We start from the raw sequence: 21,533 nt of genomic DNA on the forward strand, positions 1-21,533 counted from the left end.
ACAAGGGAAAACAAAATGTTGATATGTTGGTGAATGTTTGAAACACCCTGTGTAATATGTTAAAACAGCAAGAAATTTAGGAACCATTTTATCATCTAGATAGATCCTTTCTCGATAGTTTGGCTTTTCGGTTCATCTCATTAGCTTTATTTGTGTTGGAGTTATTCGCTTTTGAAGAAGACACAAATTTTTTTCTTAATTTTTACATTAAGACCATGCCTTTGCTTTTTTGTCCTAGTCAACAGATCTAGTAAGTTCTGGTCCCGAAGCAGGCTTTCTTGACATAAGATTTGCTTCATTTAGTTTTCTTCTTATAGTCCGTTAGTTAATATGTACGTTCCTTAGGTGCAATTCGTTATAAATTTGAAAAGCTGGCAAACGGCGGTTTTTTAGCGATAAACTTACAGTAAGTCGATCGTCTCGATTAGAAGTTCTCATACGAAGATTCCTGAACGTCTAGATTGACGTCCTCATGGATGTGGTCATAATTCAAAAACCACTCAGTATACTCTATGGTATTAAGGTATTTTTGGAACCGGAATTTTATAGCAAATTCACTGAACTAAACAAATATAAGGCATTTCATTTGAAAAACTAAAATTTACTTGTAAAACTATATTTGACTCACACTGTAGGTATATCTGTAAAAAGATTTTTGAAATATGAGCTACCATTAAAGACATATTTTTTAAAAGGTTTGGAGTGAAAATCTCAAATAGAAATCCTGATACAGGGCTTTTTCGGAACAAGGAGCCATTTTGTATGTATGCATTTGTATATGTGTGTTTAATTAAATATTATAGTGAAAGCAACGAATTTAAATGGGTAAACTTTGTAATATATCTTATTAACAATGCAAAAAGTTTTATAAAAATTCGTTCACAGTAAATGAATTCCGAGGTTTGTATCCTATAAGGGCTTAAATCACTCGTGGAGAGTGGAGAGAAAGTGAAAAATATTGTGTCTTGTAGATACTGTTACGTTTTTCGTCGGTTCCTTGTAGATAGAAAGTCTAATTTATTTAAACACAATTTATTTTTCACTAAGTAACAAAACAATAACGATAAAAGACTTAAAGAACTATTTACAAACTATTTATAACTATTTATCTAGAAGGAATTTATTTTGAATTTAGCGCGGCAACTTTACGCGTCTTTTTGTATCTGTCCTCCTCAGGCCCCAGGCGTCGGCTTATATACCCACAACTAAACAGTTCTCGAATAGTCCGTTAGATCATTAGGTGCATAGAGAAGGTTTAGAATGGTCTCGTATGTAGTCATAGACTTAAAATAAAATATAGACTGAGCATCTCATTCATAAATAGCTGGAACATGCGGTCAGACAATGTCTTGTTATTGTCGTGTTATTGTTTTAGGTTATAACGAGTGCGACACGAGCGATAGATAGGTCGGTCGTTCCCTGACGACTCTGCCGAAAAACACAACACTGTCTTTCTTTTCTCAAGTACACCTGAACTCTCCGTATCATAGCCGGGTAATTTTTTTTTATTTTAATGAAGCTATAATTAAATTAAAAATATATCGTATTTAAACTTTTTTTATATTTTATTAAGATTTAGGACAGGTTTTTTTAAATAAAAGTTTAGAAAAAAACGTCTTAGAATCCAAAAAGGATAAAAATAATAAAATACACGTTATAGAAGAAATTATATAATCGAAATTACGTAATTTTTGAAATTAATAATAAATTATTGATTTTAGTCAAACATTCACAACCCTAATATTAATCAAAAACTGGATCTATTCCACAGATATAATAGAATCGGCGACAGGGAGAAAAAAAATATATGATTGTTGTAATTTTTTCTGGTTAGGTGATTACATTTATTGTTAGTTGACTACATTTATTTAACTAGGTACTGTTCTTTTATACCGGGTGCGTCCCAAAAGTGGCTCATCCCCATAATTTTTTATATTTTCAAATAAAAAAAAAACAAGATTTAGTATGTTAGTATATGACATTAATTATGATTGATTGACGCATTCAATTGTTTTTGGTCACTTCCTCTTTCACCGGAAATGACTATAACTTTTAATTTTTAAACGGCACCCTCGATATAGGTATTTCTACTTTATTCGATAGAAAATGACACTCTGAATAGAATATCATATCATATGTCAACTTTTGACATTTTTGCATATGGTTTAATTGTAATTGTAACAAGCGGTTCATAACGACAATTTTACTCGAAATACCAAGTGTGTGGTATCAATATATTCATAAAAAATGCTTTTTCCAAATATGCTAATGACTCACCCTTGTTCCATTTGAAAAAATTGACATATGTATGATTAAAAATACGATTTGTACATCTTTTAACCGGCCTAGACAAGATACGAAACCTATTACGACGATCAAAACTATTTTTCCAAGGCTCCTTGATTAAAACTTAGTGTTTTTAACAACACCATGGCACCATGGATTGAAATTTAAAATGCGATTTGTTTTTAAGCAACAATGTCAAAAGTTGACATATGATATGTCATTCTATTCAGAGTGTCGTTTTTTATCGAATAAAGTAGCAATATACCGAGGGTGCCTTTAAAAATCAAAAGATGTAATCATTTCGGTGAAACAGGAAGAGACTAAAAACAATTGAATACGTCAATAAATCCTAATTTATGTCATATACCTAATAAGATACAAATCTGTTTTTTTTTATCTGAAAAAATAAAAAAGTTGGTGAGCCACTTTTGAGACGACCCGGTATATTAAAAAATATTGTTTCATAATGTAATATCATTTTAAAATTCTTGTATGTTATTTTAGAAGATAATTTTAGAATAAACCGTAATATATTTTTAATAAAAACATTATTAATTATTAACAGGGTTATAATTATGATTTTGTTACAAGTAAATAATGTAATGTAAGAGAAAAAATTCAGATTTTACATTTTACTAAGATATTATCTAAATAAGCGCCTTTCTACAACAACGCCACTGGCTCCTAATGAGTAAATTGAGAGTTGCCTACCGGTCGAAAGTCGTTTCAAGACTTAAATGGATTATTTAAGTCAAATTTCTTGCAAATTTGGCACTGGCGAACCATATTTTATAGTTCTTGAACAGAAAAAGTCAATAAAATAAACACTTAAGCACTACAAGCTAAGAAAATGCGTTAATACAGCCGGGGAGATAGCGGCAACAAAGCTTTACCGCACACGTGCGACGCGTACTACAAGGTAATAAATGAATGAATAGGCTCCCTCGCCTCTAATCGGTGTTGTCATATTGTAAAGAACTTATCCTTTTTAAACAGTATCCGACTTATAATTTAGTAGTATAAGGACTATTTAATACATCTATGCAATATTAAAACCTACTTTATTAAAATATAGTATTAATATCTCAATATATGTGTATAACAAGAAAAAAAATATTGATAATATTAAAGACGTGACAACATAGGCTGGATGAGAAAGGCTCGGTCGACCGTATCCAGAAGTAAACATGTGTACAAAAAAGATTGTTTGACCGCGTTGAGATGTAAATAGTGTAGTCTATATTTTATTTTAAGTCTATGTATGTACTCCTCATCATATGGGGGCGGGATATATTAGTTAGGTTAGGCCGAGTCCACACAACAATACTTCCGCAACAATACATTATTTGATTTTTTTTAGATGGACTATGTGGTAAGAGAAACCGATGTATCCTACGACACTGTAAAAAAGTACTTCAAAAAGTTGGAGGCCTACGGAGAACTGCTTAGCTTGATTGGCGAAGAAAAAGCAAGGGTTTACGACGAGATTCGCCAAATAAGGAAGGACAGGAACGTCAAAACCGCCGAGCTCAACGAAACGTTCAAGAAAATGCAACAGAGGGAGGCGGAAGTCGGCTATGGATTGATCAATACGAAAACTGGCCATACTATACCCGACAAAGTAAGCAGAAGATATTTGAGACTTGTCAATAGTGATGAGTGATATATCAGAAACAGTGATTTAATCACTGATATAAAAAAAATCGTGTAATGTAGGGTAGGTTAGGTTGCTGTGGTTTGGGATCCTGTTTGATCCCTCAGTCGGAGGCCTTGGGCCTTTTGCGATTCCCCTGTACCCATACAGCCACGGTACGTACCTGGTACGTAATGTTGGGACAAACGTCAGGTCCCTGGTACGTACAAGTACGTACAGGTATGTACTATGTACGTACTAGGGACGTACATTTTCTAACGCTTTGTACGACCCCGGTACGTCCCTGGGATGTGGTAAAGTACGTACTATGTACGTCGCATGTACGTACATTCCAGGTACGTACATTTTATGTTTTGTTCCGGACCAAAACTGGATGTAAAATGATCGAAAGTACGTACAATGTACGTACTATGGACATACAATGTACGTACTATGTATAACTCAGGTACAGGGTCATCCCTTATGTCTTGATACACCCGTGAGTCTGGTTTCGGTCCGGCAACTACACCCTTAGCGCACTCTGTCTTTTATTGGATGTTGATAGATATTTCATTTTTTTTTATTCTCCAACTGCTTCTAACTAAAAATACAAAAAGAAAACTAAGTAATCAAATATCTAATTCTTGCCTCTGTTTTGAAAAAATTGGTCGATTCTCAATCATTACAGGTTGTGACTGTGCTAGGTGAAATAGTCATATTAGATGTGGCAGTGCCATATAATTCATCTGATGATTCCCCACTTTGAGATACACAACATAAGTTATCTCGAGGGTTATCTGTTTCAGTTTCGCTATTGATAAGATGTGGCAGAGAATCTTCAGACTGTAAAACAAGAACTGAAACATCTGATGTGCTATGTTGATCATTACAAGATTGAAGGAAAGATGCCTGATTAAATGAAGCAGGCTGTCTATTTTGATTAGGGTATGGAGCCTCTTGAAGAGCTCTTTCAAACCGCTTAATTTGAACATTTGCCCTTTTGTAATATTTGCTAGAAGTATCTTTGCGCCACATTATATTATTAAACTTTAACTTACCTTGAAACAACGAGCAACAAAGGCAACGACAAAAGAAAACAAGCTGGAAGTCGAACAACCTACGGCCATAAACCTACGGCCACCATGACACCCACTCACATAACACAACACAACACAATCGAAAAATGGATCGGAGTAGGTGCACACTCGCAATGTATTGTTGTTTTTATTTTTTACGTTGATTAATAAAAGATGGAAATACACTGAGTGCGCACATGCGCACTACGATCGAAAACGCCCGACTTCCGATTCCGACAAGACTCGAATGTGAACGAATAACTAAGCGGGAAGTTTAAACATAGGACATAATTTTCCTGTTTTAGCAACTTGATTGCATAATATATTGCATTTTTAACACATCAGATTTCTTCAAAGGCTGTCATGCATTATGGTCATTGGATAATTTAGGAAATCATTTTTTATAGCGGTCGGGTTAGATTTATTAATAAAAGAAGTTGGGGTAGGTTAAAGTGACTTGAAATATCGTTAGCCTAGAAAAGATCCACTGATCCAGTCCATTAATTATTATTACGTATATCTGACCAAAATAATCCAGTCATGATATTAAAATTAAATAACATTTTGTAATGCGTTGTCAAAAAATTTGTCTTGTCATTTTTAATAAAAAGAGCCTTGTCATTTTTAATAAAACCCAAAAATTCTTATATGCGATATATTAAAATTAATTGAGATTTGAAGTTCCGTTGTATTGAGCTTAACTGAACATATGTTTCTATCATTCATCTATCTACTTCAACATCCATACGTGAAAATATATTAAATAACAACCTTAAATAATGAAGGCATATAATTTACTCTAGTTTTAAACTTTGAATAAGAAGACTAAGGAGGGAGCATAATGCTATCCATGTATTCATGCATGGTGGGCGGAAAAAAGCACCATAAAAGCACTCTAGGGTGGGGATCCTTGACAGTTCTGTTTGACGATTCATTTGACACATTTGAATTTGATTTAAAATTTTGTGGATTTGTCAGTCTTTACGGAGCTTATTTTATGTTATTTATTATTTATTCTACTACTGATAGTTGTATAAAGGTAGTAAATCTAGATGGAAATTGTGACAGAACTTAAATTAACAGTGACACTATCGCGATTTATCGAAAAAGACTCTAAAATAGTTGGTTGTGTAGCGTGCGGTAGATCTCGGCAAAAATTGAGTGAAATAATGGAACAACTTTTCGCTAGTAAGTTACTATATAATATACATACGTGTAGTAAACCGATCATTTATGAAATTCACTTAAATTAACTAAATTATATATTTTTCTTGCATTTTAGCTTTTTATTTACTACTTGTCAAACATTAGATGTCAAAGAATTTAGATACGTTAATTTGACTTACCTGCTTCAGTAGCGTATCGGATGTTTGTGTTAATAAATACTTATTATAACTTATCTATTTTTATTAGAATTATATATTTTTATAACAATTTTAATAACTACCAACATTTATTCACAACGTAAAATAAAACAACAAATTATTGAGTCTACCCCACGTCTACCCTACATCATAGTTTTACATTTTTTAAATAAAATTAGAACGACACTGATAAACCGGAATTTAAGTCGGCCATATTTGAGACCCATCGCGGTGTACCTAAGATTTTTGATATGCTCCTTCCTTAGTCTTCTTATTCAAAGGTTTTAAAAATACTTTATTTTTTTATCTATAATTTTTATATCCTTTTTGGCAAATTTCCTTTACGCAAGTTTTTATTATCGAATATTCATTAAACAGAATATTTATCAATATCTACTTCTTTTAATTCTAAAATTTCAAAGATTTAATTAATTAAGGTTTAATTCGTGGAAAAGAACTGTTTTTAAATTGCAGAAATTAATAAACATGTATTTTTAATAATAAATTTTAAAATTTTATTGGTTAATAAAAATGTAGCTATTCAACAAATAAAAATCGGGACATTAGGGCTTTGCATGGCGACGGGGGACTTTTGGATCAAAAGTCGTATCCGGCATTATGCTCTGAGAAATCTAGATAAACAAAGAACAACCGATATAAAGCATACCATATGAAAAGAGAGGAAAAACCTGTACTCTCTCTGATATTTGTCAAAGTTACGGCAGTGTATTGTTGTAAATGTCATCTTTTTGATCGACCTGAAAACTTCGAACAAAAAGATGACACTTTCAACAATACCCTGACAGATATCAGAGACGATACAGGTTTTTCCTCTCTTTTCCCCTGGAATACTTTATATTTATTGTTCTTTGTTTATCTAGATTTCTCAGAGTGCAATGCCGAACTCTGCTAAAATGGCAACCTCTGTGGCAACCCTGTCTTGATTTTGTCATTTAAACAATTCAAATCATTTAAACGTTCCCAGCACGTGGAACGCTTGGTATCCAGACAAAACAAAAACATGCAGCAGGTGAGCTCGATGCGACTGACCTACATCAAACTTAAGGTGATGATCCAGGAAAAGATGGACGAAATAAAGGCTCTGGAAGAGGTCGCTCCCGGCCTGTTTTTGGGCGATTACGATCAGATGAAGGTCGATAACAGGAGCTACGCGGATAAGATTGAAGAAAAGGACGAAGAATTGACCAGGCTGAGAGTAAAGACTGTCAATATCACTCAGGTAGACACCATTCATAAATTTATTGGAGATTGTATACAAGATGGTCCGAACTGTATTCTGGAAACTTCGGCAGCATATTCTGCATCTGCATCTGCAAAAATAAGTAAAAAAAAATCGTACAAATGTATGTCCTAAAATGCTTAGTTTCGGAGGTACAGGGTGTAGAAGTTTCATTTTTATTTTGATTTTTTCCAAATAATTTCTGAAGTCAATATGACTCCTACTAGTAGAGGGCGCCACTTACATATTTTTAACTGGTTTGAAGAGATCATAAATTTGAAATGTTTTTGTGCCAAAAGTTCAACAGAAACTGTTTTATCATCATTTTTTCGAAGAAAAATTTATGATTAATGAAAAAAAAAATCCAAATTTATCATTTCAGTCAAATAACTATCTATAGTGTGACTAACGGATCTGTAGCTACGGGGTATCGGCAGGGGAATGCAGTTGTAAACAAAACACGCCCAATTTCATTCATAAAATAGGCATGGGCGTACGGTGTTATATGAAAATAATGTGTATCATAAATATAATACTCAGATTAATAATTTTTTTCAAAAAACTTTATGCTGTTTGAATCGTTACTGTTGAGTTAGCAGATAAACACTAAAAGCTTTTATTAAAGCTCCCTTAAGTATTTTGAATCATTTTATTATTGTGTTGTTAATATAATAGAAGAAATAATTACAGCTGAGGGTTGGACCCTTTGGTGTTACACAGCAAAATAAAACACTAAATCAGTACAATCCACCAAAACACTTTTAATTTTACACTGGACGCACGTTTCGCTAACCATGTGTGCCATCAGCAGATGATCAAGACTGAGTCTTGAGGTATATTTATTTATATATCTGTACTAACTATATTTTTTTCTATAATACATAATTCTAGATATAACTATTTCCAGCAAAAAAATCTTGAAAATAGTTAACTTTGGAAGCGCAAACAAAACATAATTTTACTCACTAGTAGATCCAATATTGCCTATTACACCAGATATGGTATCGCTCCGCCAGCAGTTTTTAAAGGTTAGGTCATTGTCTACCCATATGTTTCATCCAAATAGATAATACTTGGCTATATTTTCGAATTTCGCGTATATATTTTTGCAATGCAATCTCTCTCTGCAATATAATGGGCCGCTCCATTAATAATTATCTGTTATTTTGATATTTACGCCAAAAAAATTCATTTGATTTTAATAACCCCCTAAGCATTTCCCTGCAAAAGGAAAATTCGATTCTTCCTGCAATTTTTGCAAAAGCTTTCTAATTGTGGGGACGAGTTTGAATTCGAGATAAAATTTATTTATCAAATTCCTGACCACTTCGAAAAAGTCGTCGAGCTTTTCGACAGCAGTCTCACTTGGTCGTTTCTTTCCAGAGCTGGATATCATTTTATCGGGGTTAGTTTTAGCCTTTTTTTTATCTTCTGTGTGAATTTTTTTATAGCCGATACGCTAACTCCGGTATAAAGAAATATCCGCTCAAGTTTACGTTTAAGCGGCAACTCAAGCGAACTCTCTGTAGCTTCTTCATCGCAAACCCTATTATGAACACAAGGAAATACACCAAATGAGATTTCATCCACGTTATTATTAACTTACCTATATAAATTAGCTATTATTTCTCTTGTCTGACTATGTAGCGTCTTACCCTTAACAAATTTATTCGTTTTAAAACACAAATATACGATCAAACTTGATATTAATAATTAAAAACTACGAACGAAAAACATTATAACAAGATAACAAAACAATAAAACACAACTTAACTATCAAATATACTAAAAATATAGGAATAAAGTTTAGGATAACCGGTATAAAATAATGAAATAAAGTAATAATGATCAAAAAAATGACACCGCCACTGGATATTTCAATAGTATTCAATATTCCTACTCTTTTCAGAAGAGACCGTGAAGTTGGGGATAAAGCAAGCGAATAGGAAAGGCGTAAAAGCCATGGCAACCGCGTGGTAACAAATCCTGTACGTACTCTGGCCAATCATGTTCGATGAATAGGCGGCCATGCGCGGCGATGCCGGTTTGCCAATGATATCGTTGAAAAATCTTCAACTTTCATAATAAGCAGATTATACAGAATGAAAGAAATAAGTTATTAAATAAAACATATCGAACAATATGAACTACGTTAAAATTCCTTAATAATATATGTCAGAATATATGCTAAACACATTATATATAATAAAAATATATTAAATTTATAGTTCATGTCTGGCAATTTTGCAATTTTATAGATAAACGTGGCAATATCGATTTTTTTTTCTCGCATTCCTTCCGTAGCTTCAGATCCGCTGGTCAAACAGTACTCAACATGTCTATTTTTTGTCAATAATGACATGTATTGACTATTCTCATTCTAAATATCTTGAGAACGGTTGCTCGTAGCGATTTTTACCAAGAGACCTTTTTTACGTAAGAAATGTCGTAAATGTATATTTTTTTACTCAGAAATTTTATACAGGTACAAACGAAAAGTTATTACTCTTCAAACCAGTTAAAAAATATGTAGGTGGCGCCCTCTACAAGTAGGAGTCATATTGACATCAAAATCAAATTTCTTATGTCGAAAAACTACCAGATACCAATTTTCATTCAAATATTGACGTCACTTCAGAAATTATTTGGAACAAATCGAAATAAAAATGAAACTTCTACACCCTGTATCTCCGAAATTAAGCATTTTAGGACATACATTTATACGAACTTTTTTACTTATTTTTATCTGCAGAATATGCTGGCAAAGTTTCCGGAATACAGTTCGGAACACTCGGTATATACAGGGTGTCCCGGAAATAAGTGCAAGTATTTTAACTGGTAGTATAGTTCAACCCCACAAGCACGCCTATGAGGTTTTTTTCGCGAAAAAATAAAATTGAAAATTCGAAATTTTTGGAAAAAAAATTTAGAATTTTTTTTAGTATTTAGTTAAAAAAACATAATTTCTAGATAATGTGACAACATAGGTATTAGATTAAATTTACAAGAAATAAAATCCAGGAAAGATCCAGTGGTTCTCAAAATTTTAGCAAAAAATCATTTTTTTGGAAATTTTCAAAGTAAAATAACTCTGTTATTTTGGACTTATTTGAAAAACGATAAAGAGAAAATATGTTTCTTTTATGGAGATCTACCATCCTCTAAAATACTTGCGCTTATTTCTGGGATACCCTGTATAAAAACGAACACTTTTTTAGGTCTTGGCGCATTTAAGAGAGAAAATAGCGGAATTTGATAACGATCTGGAAGATCTGATATATGAGAATGATATGATAGAGGCTGATTATCAAGGGGTAATTATTGTATATTTCATACAGAATAAAAGCCACTACTTCTCATTGAAAACATATTTCTAAACATTTTTGTTTATTTTTGAAGTGAAACTTTTTTACGAGCGCTGGGAATAAAAATTCAAGGCCGCGACGCGTCACGCGAGAGGAAAAGTGGTGATAACAGTCTTAGAAAAAATCGTCCGTTTTAAAGGAAATGAAATTAGAAGTTCCTCAGAACTTACGACCGAGAAAAATCAAAGGTTTTCCTTGATTTAAATAAAAACAATCTTCGGATTGTCACGGGGTTTCTAACAGGACACTGTCTCCTCAACGAACACCTCAGTAGGCTGAAGCTGAGAAACAACGACGAATGCAGATTTTGTGGGTAAAATGGGAAAACACCAGAACCACAAATTACCTATAACAGATGCGAAAGAACACCTAATTACGCGTTCAGGTTTCTGTGACCTTCAGAAAGAGTTCATAGACAATCCGCATCAATGTATAGTTTGGGTTATTATTTGTTTGGGTGAAAATAATCTGCACCAATATGTTATCGAGGCATACAAAAAGGTCCACAGACTTCGAGACATACGAAAAATCAAGTCCATTTAGCGTGTGTCGCAATTTTCACACATTAAAACTTAGTTTTTTATAGCTATAGCAATGCAGCGACTATGAAAAGAGCTGTGTGATTTTCATAGAAAATAAGGGCACCTGTAATTCATTTGAGAATGATATAAATCGCTAAAAGAGGTTTCAAATCTCTTGGATTTCTATTAATATTAAATAAATTTTATTAAAAATTGAACTAAAATTGTTAGTATCATTGAAAACAATTCAAATTCAAAAATTGTATCAGTCAAATTCCCTCATTTAAGGTGAATATTAAAGTAAATATAAATACAGCTCATTCTAAGCTCTACTTATCTTTAAGAACAATTTAAATCATTGTTGCAATTGGGCCTTAATGCCATTTCGAATGAACAATAGTATTAATAATATACATTATAATAATAATAAATTTTAAATAGTGTGTATTACTAAAAAACACTTTTAAATTGGTATTATATTAACAACTTTTGTTTTTTTAATCCAAAAAGTTACCAATTTTCTCAATCAAAATATTTGTGGTCCTGAAAAGGACCTTCGTTTTTCCATGTTCGTCAAGGTAGGTAATGGGTAAACGGTAAAAAACAGGATAATGAAATTTAAAAAATTACAAAAATTGTTCAAAAGTGCCTCCCTCCTGCATTAAACCAAACGATCATAAAATTCCCTCCTCACATTGGATAACATATCAGGGGTGACAGTGTCAAAGGCATTAAATATTTTCTGCCTTAACTGCTCCAAGTTTTGAATTTCTTCATGGCCGTAAATTTTAGATTTTATGTACCCCCATAAAAAGAAATCATTCACCGAGAAGTCAGGTGAAATTAAACGTCAGTCTAAACAAAACTGTCATTTTTGAAAACTTGTCAAAATTTGGATACACGCTAAATGGACTTGATTTTCCTATGTCTCGAAGTCTGTGGACTTTTCTGTATAATCTCACAGTAATTTAATAGATTGCTCGTCATATTATATCAGCTCGTAGGAGATTAGGAAAAAAAAAAGATATTTATAGTATAAAAAATTAATTTATTTAACAAAATTTAATTAAAGATGTGACAAAATAGTTACATTTCTATTGGTTCTATCGGACTTTTTTCGACTATATAAATCTTTTTTTTTTTGTAAACTTTAATGCATAAAATATTTTCAATCTAATAAATAATTTAATGATGTAAATAAGAGGAAATTTCTCACATGGGTGGTCAAATTCTATAGTTTTCATTATATCAAACAGCCTCTGAATGTTTTCTTCAGTTCAAAACTCATCAAAATTTAATATAAATAATTTTTCCAGCCTGTATATAAAATGAACAAATTTTTCCACTTTCATGATTAAAGGCTTTTAAATGGGTAAATAATTTCGAGTTATCCAGAGATTCGGATTCTTTTGCAAATTTTAGACAAATAGTCAAACATAATTAAAGGCATTTTGAGTTGAAAACATTTCTCAGAGGCTGTTTGATATAATGAAAACTATAAAATTTGACCACCCATGTGAGAAATTTTCTTATTTACATCATTAAATTATTTATTAGATTGAAAATATTTGATGTATTAAAGTTTAGAAATAAAGATTTATATAGTCGAAAAAAGTCCGATAGAACCAATAGAAAGGTAACTATTCTGTCACATTTTTAATTAAATTTTGTTAAATAAATTAATTTTTTATACTATAAATAATATATATTTTTTTCCTTATAAATAAACACATTTGCATCCCATTTTAAATAAGATATACAAATTACCAAAACTTAAAAATAACATTTCAAAAGTTCAACAAAAATCCAACACGCGTTTTTAAAAAGAAACATATAACCACGCACTATGTCATTCCAGCAAGCGAATACGACACAGCATAGGTTTCCGGACTAAACGACTGGTGTATTTACACCACTCAATAGGCGTGTCGGGTTTGCCGAGCGGTTTCCGATGCAGTCGCTTTCTTTCGCATCTGTTGTAGTTAATTTGTGCCAGAACGACAACCATTCGTGCCATGAACTTTGGTACGTCTGATGTCGAGGATGGAGAGCTGGCCTCTGTGGAGCCGTCTCAGATACTGGCTTTTGTTAAAGCTCTGAGACTGTATGATGAGTTATAACTCGTTATAACTCAAGAAAGGGGAACACATAATAGATCTATAAGGTCGCGGTGATTAGCTCCCCTCCAACCAACTTGACCGTGTACGATACGTCTCAATGTGACAGTTAGTTTTGACGTAAGAAATGTCAAAATGGCTACGTGATCGACGGTGCACACGATCCCACCCTACAAAGTTGGGTACGACCCTTGTTTATATATTCTTAGGGGTACGACGTTTCGTTTACGTCTTCATCAGGGTGGGATTAAGGATTTGATGTTGAAGAAAAATGTGGGTCGATTTAGGCATAATTGGGGACGGGCTACAGGACGAGTTCCTCGACGTTTCGAACCGATGCGATGCCTCTAAATAGACGAAATCATCAGGCTTTTTCTTAATTATGGGTCGATTGGAACCAAACTTGGCACGTGGATAGAGGCAGCCGAATGGTCATTTTAATACAAATCTTGGTTAGCTATCACTTTAGTGCAACAAAAATTGAACGCTGTCTAGTAGCTTATTCGTTAAGTAGTGTGGATTATTTAATGCAATTTCTGAAATAAAATTTGCGGATTCTTCAGGTTGTTTTTTAAATATATATACTATTTCTCGACGCGTAAACAATGAAGTTTTGTCATTAGGCACAGTTGGCATTCATTAGTTAGTTGGTTATTTGCTGGGGTTGGTTGGTTTCTACAAATTTATATTTGTTTTTTAAATATTCATTGATTTTAAGATAAAAGCCCTTGTTTGAGGTTAGGAAAAATGGGTATTTTTCCCCTTTAAATCGTCAAAATCCGCATTTTTTCTGAAACAATACTACTCTAAAACACTCCTGAAGCCCTTATTTTCTCAAAAAATGCTTAATCTCTGTTGCACTAAAGTGTTATGGGCACCAAATCTTATGAAATTGAATAAAGTTATTTATTACTTTTTAGTTTCACTTCAAAATATGCGAACATAGTGCACACACATTTTTTTTTAATTTTTAAAAATCATATTTAGCATTTTGATGAGTTTAAGTCAGCAAATGGGTGGTTTTAGATAAGATATCAACTGAACGAGTTGAAACAAAAAAGAGATTATTATCGACATCGCATCAACAAGATGAGGGAAGAATCTGGACTGCTGACTCAACCGACCTTACTGAAAGACATGGAACAAGCATTTAAAGATATCGAGGTAGGTACATCATCTTCATCAGCATCATCGTTTTCAACTTATTCAACCATTTCCGATTATGGTGTAGCCTCCCTCACATTAGATACTCTTTTTGTAGTTGGGCCCATTGTTGTCTATAGGGCCCAAGTTATTAGTCGACGCCGTGGTAACCGTGCTTGTTGATTGTTTCCATTTTGACTTTGACAACTCAGTTATTGATGTTCAATTTTGTGTTAAACGTTCAGTTTTATCAGAAAGCAAAAAATAATAATATTAATATGGGTGATTCTGATTCTGAAAGTGTCCCTTCGGTTATTGAAGGCATTGCTCAAAACGTCGATTCCCTACTTCCCGAAAAATCAAGACAAACGTACGAGCAAGCCTATGTAAAACTTGAAGATTGGTGTAAAGGGAAAGGAATCAAGAATAGTAGTAACGAAAAGGTTCTCCTGGCATATTTTGAACATCTTTCAAAACATAGGAAGGCTTCATCAATTTGGGTTTATTATTCCAAGCTACGTTCAGTTATATCGGTGAAGAAAAATACAGATATTAGTAAGTACGTCCATTTAATTGCATTTCTAAAAAGAAAATCGGAAGGATTTCGGTCAAAAAAATCGAGAATTTTAAGAAAAGAAGACATAGCTCGTTTTTTGTTGGAAGCCGATGATAAAACTTATTTCCTGACAAAAGTTTCATTGATAGTGGGACTTGGGGGAGCCTGCCGGCGTATCGAGTTGACAAATCTGCAGCTGCAAAATGTTAAAGATGAAGGACAATGCATTCATGTGCGGCCAAGCAACACAGAGTATACTCGATTTTTTGTGGGGTACAGAAATGGCAAATGTATTAAGCAACCCTTCTTCTTCTTCTTCTTTTAGAAGGCGTATCGCCTGTGTAGTTCCGGTTTCCTCCTCGTCTAAGCAACTCTTGCGAGGTTGCCTGCCAACTGTCTTGCCAACGTTTAGGTGGTCGTCCAGTAGGTCTTCTGCCATGGGGTACGTTGTTGCGAATTATTATGGCCATTCTGTCGGGGCCCATTCTATTGACATGCTGGTTCCATTCTCTTCTTCTCTGCCTTATCCATCTGACAACGTCGTTTGTTTGGCACTTTTCTCTTATGTCTACATTTCTCTGTCTGTCCCTCAATGTGTATCCAGTTATCATTCTTAAGGTCTTCATTTCAGTAGTTCGTAGGATTCTCTTTGTTACTGATGTTTCAGCTCTGGTTTCCGCACCATATGTCATCACTGGTCGTATGCAGGTTTTGTATATTCTTGACTTACATTCTGTACTCAAATGTTTGTTTTTCCATATGGGATATTTAAGATGTCCTGATATTGCGGCAGCTTTATTGGCTTGTTTCCTTACTTCTTCTTCCAGGAATCCTGAGCTTGTAATTTTGCATCCGAGGTATTCGAATGACATTATCTGATCAATAGTTTTGTTTTTTATTACCAATTTGCACCGTAGAGGCTCCTTTGTAATGGTCATGCATTTGGTCTTATTTGTGGAAATTTGCATGTTAAGTTTTTCTGCCTGTCTGTTAAAAGCTTGTAGCATTCTTTGGAGGTCGTCCTCTGACTCTGCAATAAGTACTGCGTCATCGGCATAGCATAATATGTTTACTTTATGCATTCCCATTCGATATCCTAATCCAGTATTCTTGACGGTTTTTATTACTTGATCCATGATTATGTTGAATAACAGAGAGCTAAGACTGTCGCCTTGGCGAATACCAGTTGTAGTTCGAAGGTGCTGCGTTAAGGTAAAGTTTGTTCTTATTTGGGTTGTTGTGTTTGTGTTTAAGTCCTTGATAAGTTCTGTGAGTTCTTTCGAGACATTACTGCTTTCCAAGGTGGTGATGATGTCTTTTAGTTGGACTCTATAAAAGGCCTTTGTTAAATCTATAAAACACAGATAGGCTGGAGAGTTATATTCTAAGGATTTTTCAACTAGTTGCCTGAGTATGAATAATGCATCGGTAGTTGATCTGTTTCTTCGGAATCCTTGTTGTTCCTCGCTTATTGGCACTATTGAGGAGATTTTGTCCGCAATGATCTTAGAAGTTTTAGCGAGGTGCTCGGTAATGTTATTCCTCTATAGTTTGTTAAGTTCCTCTAAGTTGGGTCTGTTTTATCTCCTTTTTTAAAAATGGGTATTGTTATACTTTGTTTCCATTCTTCTGGTATTTTCTTATGTTGTAATATAATGTTAAACAGTTTTGTGTGTATTCCTCTATGATAGCCGTGCCTGCGTTTTTTATTAGCTCGTTTGGTATTTTATCTTGATTAGGAGATTTTCTATTTTTAAGTTTCCTTATTGTCTCTTCTACTTGCTTGTAAGTGATTTGCGCATGATCTTCTGTATTATCTCTTTGGCTTGTCTCTTGTGCTTCCATTGGTTCACCTGTTTCTGCGTATAAGTCTCTGAAATATTTTTCCCACGTATCTTCTGCAATTGTTCTTAGTTGTATTGTTTCATTTGTTTCTCGTTTCAAACCCCTCAACATCTTCCAAATACGTTTTTGTGCTCCGTACATATCCGCCTCCATTTCGCTACTAATTAAGCAACCCGTTGGCATTAATACTTTAGGGAAAATGCCGTATAAAATAGCATTGTTCCTAAGTCTTCCAAATCCACAACAATACACTGGACATTGTTTCCGTAGATCGTCTGCGTCGTTGCTTGCAGATTCAGGAGTGGATTTATTAACTGTTAAAAGACATGGTGGTTAGCGCTCTAACACAGTGGCAGATATATATAGATATATATAGAAAATTCCAAAGAAAATAAGAAAAAAGTGTCATGTAATATTTTGGGTAACATTTCTGGCAATGATGGGGCTTCAACAAGTTCAAGCACTCAGGAAATAAATTTACTTTCTAAAAATTCAACTCACCCGTCATCGTCTGGAATTAATTTAACCAATAATTGTACTGATATTATAATTAATGTTTACAATAAATAAACGTATTTAGGTACCTTCTTTTGCTTGTTCCTTATTTTAAAATTTGCGTGTTTAGTGCTATTATGAAAGTCATAATGACATCCAAATGACAATATTAAATGTGTCATAATGACATTGTCGTAGATTAAACATTATAAAATTATAAAGCTAGAATAGTATACGGTTTATATTAACACCATTTTTTTAAAGTTTATAAAAAGCATTTATAAAAAACATATATTCTTCAAATTTTTCAATTTAATAGCTGTTAGTAAGAAATTTCACTACAAGTATGCGCACATAGTGCACACGCAATTTTTTTTATTTCTCTACAATTTTTTTTAAATTAATTTCAGAAAGAAACTGAACACCTAAGAACTCTGAAAGATGAACACAGAAAACGGTCGAATCAAGCGAAGAACGTCAGAAAGAAGATGGAAGATTTGATGGAAGTGAGGAAAACTCACACGAGAAGGAAAACTCACTCAATAAAGCTTCCCACAAAACCCATCTCCGGCGTAGCGAAAAAGAGAGAGAGCATCGATATGGGCGAGGCGACTTTCTACAAGGGAAGACCGTCCTTGATGATGCCTGTCATTGACAGTTCGGAGTTTACAGCTTTGACAACTATCAAGCCGCGAATAACGTTTGACAGGAGTAGGAAAAGTATGGGGAAACATAATTTAGTGAGAAGAAAAATAGGCTAGGAAATGTGACTTGGTATTAAATACAGATATAATGTATGTTTTGGTGTAGATATCAAAGATATTAATAAACCTTATAAAAAAAATGTTTCTATAGTTTCTATGGGAGAGTAATTATTTAAACATACAGGGTAACAATTTGAAAACGAACAGTATTCAATCATGATACAAAGAAAACAAGGTATGATCGATAGCGGTTCCAATTTCGTTCAGTTTGCGCATACCACCTGTGACAATGCCATACAAAAAAAATATGCATATAACCACTGTGTCTGTATGCATGGTGGACGGAAAAAGCACTCTAGGGTGGGGATCCTTGACAGTTCTGTTTGACAATTCATTTGACACATTTGAATTTGATTTGAAATTTTATGGATTTGTCAGTCTTTACGGAGCTCATTTTATGTTATTTATTATTTATTCTACTATTGATAGTTGTATAAAGGTAGTAAATCTAGATGGAAATTGTGGCAGAACTTAAATTAACAGTGACACTATCGCGATTTATCGAAAAAGACTCTAAAATAGTTGGTTGTGTAGCGTGCGGTAGATCTCGGCAAAAATCGAGTGAAATAATGGAACAACTTTTCGCTAGTAAGTGACTATATAATATACACGTATGTATATTATATAGTCACTTACTAGTAAACCGATCATTTATGAAATTCACTTAAATAAACTAATTATATATTTTTTCTTGCATTTTTGCTTTTATTTACTACTTGTCAAAGATTAGATGTCAAAGAATTTAGATAATTGACGTCAGTTTGATTTACCAGATTTACCTGCTTCAGTAGCTTATCGGATGTTTGTGTTAATAAATAATTAATATAACTTATCTATTTTTATTAGAATTATATATTTTTGTAACAATTTTAATAACTACCAACATTTATTCACAACGTCAAATAAAACAACATATTATTGAGTCTACTCCACGTCTACCCTACATCATAGTTTTACATTTTTTAAATAAAATTAGAACGGCACTGATAAACCGGAATTTAAGTCGGCCATATTTGAGGCCCATCGGGTGTAACTAAGATTTTTTGATATGCTCCTTCCTTAGTCTTCTTTCTTCTTCTTCTTGTTTCACGATGACCACGCGCCTTTCGACGCCAGTCAGAATCTATTATTCTTTGATTATTGTTTCTTTCTGATTTCTTTATTCTTCAGTTAAACAGAGAACGTCCTCACGGACGCAGACGCCTGGAATTGAAGAGACTTTGGGCGCATTGAGGGAAACTTCTGCTCCTTACTGCACTTTAATGTGGGATGGTTCTCTTCTAGGGTCCTCTTCTAGGGCCCCATAAAATTAGGCTTTTATGTCAAGGTAGTGAAGGATCAGGAATCACAAAGGAAAGACATGTACTGTGGCGTGTCCAGCAACTAACAGACAGGGACTGCGCCAGGCCAGGATGAATATAAGGGATATACTGCAAAATAAATTACTTATTATTGAAAGTTAAATATCATCGTTATTACCATTTCAAGCAAAGCAGGATCAAGCCACAATTATTCATCTACATGTAAAAGTTTACTCTAGATTAGCCAGTGTACAGACTGATAGTCTTATTGGCATGAAATCCATAAGCGTGACGAATCCTACATCGTAGGTATTTACAATTTTTTACTATAAAATTAAAGGGCATTGATAAACCGGAATTTAAGTCGGCCATATTTGAGGCCCATCGCGGTGTACCTACCTAAGATTTTTGATATGCTCCTTCCTTAGTCTTCTTATTCAAAGTAACCACTAATAAAAAAAGACATAAAATAAGGAAGAATTAGGACATAACCCCAAAAGTTATGTCAAATCATCGAGCTTGACATTTGAAAAGTCATGACACATTTATTATGTGCCATCTGTTTGACAATTTGAAATTGGCGGGCGGAGCTTGCCGACCAATAGTGCCGTTTATCACCTGTGACGTAGTGACCAACCTGCGCAATATCATACCTTGTTTTCTTTGTATCATGGTATTCAATATTCCTCTACCGATGATATTATGAAAATTGGGCGAAACACGTCAATTTACATATCAAGGGAGACAATTTTTGAGGCATTTGATGTCGTGTTACATTCAACCCCTTGACCCCCAAGGCACCTACCCCTAAAATTTTAACAATTTTAATTTTGACAATTTAAAACTCTTTATATTTTTTGTATTTTTATCCCAATGTTCTTTATTACCAAATTAACATTTGAACAAAAATATTAAAACGTTCATTATCAGGTAAAAATAAAGAAATACAATATCTGTAGCACTTTTTTATTCAAAACTAAAGATAATAAAGTACAAAAAGTAATAAGAAAACATAACTAAACAAGTAAAAAACATTAAGGTACAAAAAATCACAACAAACGGAATGTAATAAATACTTAATAAATAAATGGCAAATACAGATACTAAATAAAAATAATATTTATGCAAGACACTGACGTCTTCTCAACTATTGTCCACATGCTATGCATGTTTTTAAAACTATATTAAGTAGCTTAAAATGCAAAAATGAGCGTTTATAATAAATAATAAATAAATAAATAACATTAAACACATACATTCGAAAAATCAATCACAGATCAATAAAAAATAAACAATAACTTAAACATTTATATTTGGTGCAATTGTACTTGAGTATTTGTATACAAAACTTAAAATAATAGAAAATAAATATGAGATCCTTCAAAATAATAACGGAATACTTTTTTTCTTATATATAAAGAAATATAAATACTAAATACATACAGGGTGACACACCTCATTCGCCTCGGTTGATTATACGAAAACGGATAGAATGTAGAAACAAAATGTTTTATGGGTATATGTGGGAAGGCAATGTGCATAATTTACAATTATTTTGAAATATACAGGGTATGTCAGAACTAAGATTCACACCAAAGTTTTATTTTTTCTTATGGAACACCCGGTATTTTATTTCATATTTGGATCTGTGGACACAAAATAAAGCATTTATTATAAGGATTAAATATGTTTACAAGCTTTGGTTTTTGAGATATTTAAAGATATTTAAATATGCATGCTATAATAAAAAAATTGTCAACACCCTGTACATTTTTTTTCAGAATTAATTCTTGTGCTGACTTTTCAGTCAGAGAAATGAACTTTACT

The 21,533-nt window shown here is 33.1% G+C and overlaps 1 protein-coding gene across 3 annotated transcripts in view; it reads left to right on the forward strand.

The window, feature by feature from the left end:
• LOC115881037 (coiled-coil domain-containing protein 96-like) overlaps positions 1-18,467 on the forward strand; it is a 52,621-nt gene extending 34,154 nt beyond the window's left edge. For 2 of the 3 annotated variants that reach the window (XM_030898395.1, XM_030898396.1), the window contains 5 exons: positions 3,647-3,907; positions 7,345-7,599; positions 10,818-10,913; positions 14,629-14,766; positions 18,052-18,467. In XM_030898395.1, coding sequence (XP_030754255.1) covers positions 3,647-3,907; positions 7,345-7,599; positions 10,818-10,913; positions 14,629-14,766; positions 18,052-18,402 — 1,101 coding nt within the window. In that variant the 3' untranslated portion in view covers positions 18,403-18,467. Of the gene's footprint in view, positions 1-3,646; positions 3,908-7,344; positions 7,600-10,817; positions 10,914-14,589; positions 14,767-18,051 lie in introns of those variants that run through there. The other variant, XM_030898398.1, reaches the window with a different exon arrangement.
• Positions 18,468-21,533: the final 3,066 nt, after the last annotated feature.

Source organism: Sitophilus oryzae, unplaced genomic scaffold (genome assembly GCF_002938485.1).
Source record: "Sitophilus oryzae breed Bouriz unplaced genomic scaffold, Soryzae_2.0 scaffold_1693_pilon_pilon, whole genome shotgun sequence".
Lineage (NCBI taxonomy): Eukaryota > Metazoa > Arthropoda > Insecta > Coleoptera > Curculionidae > Sitophilus > Sitophilus oryzae.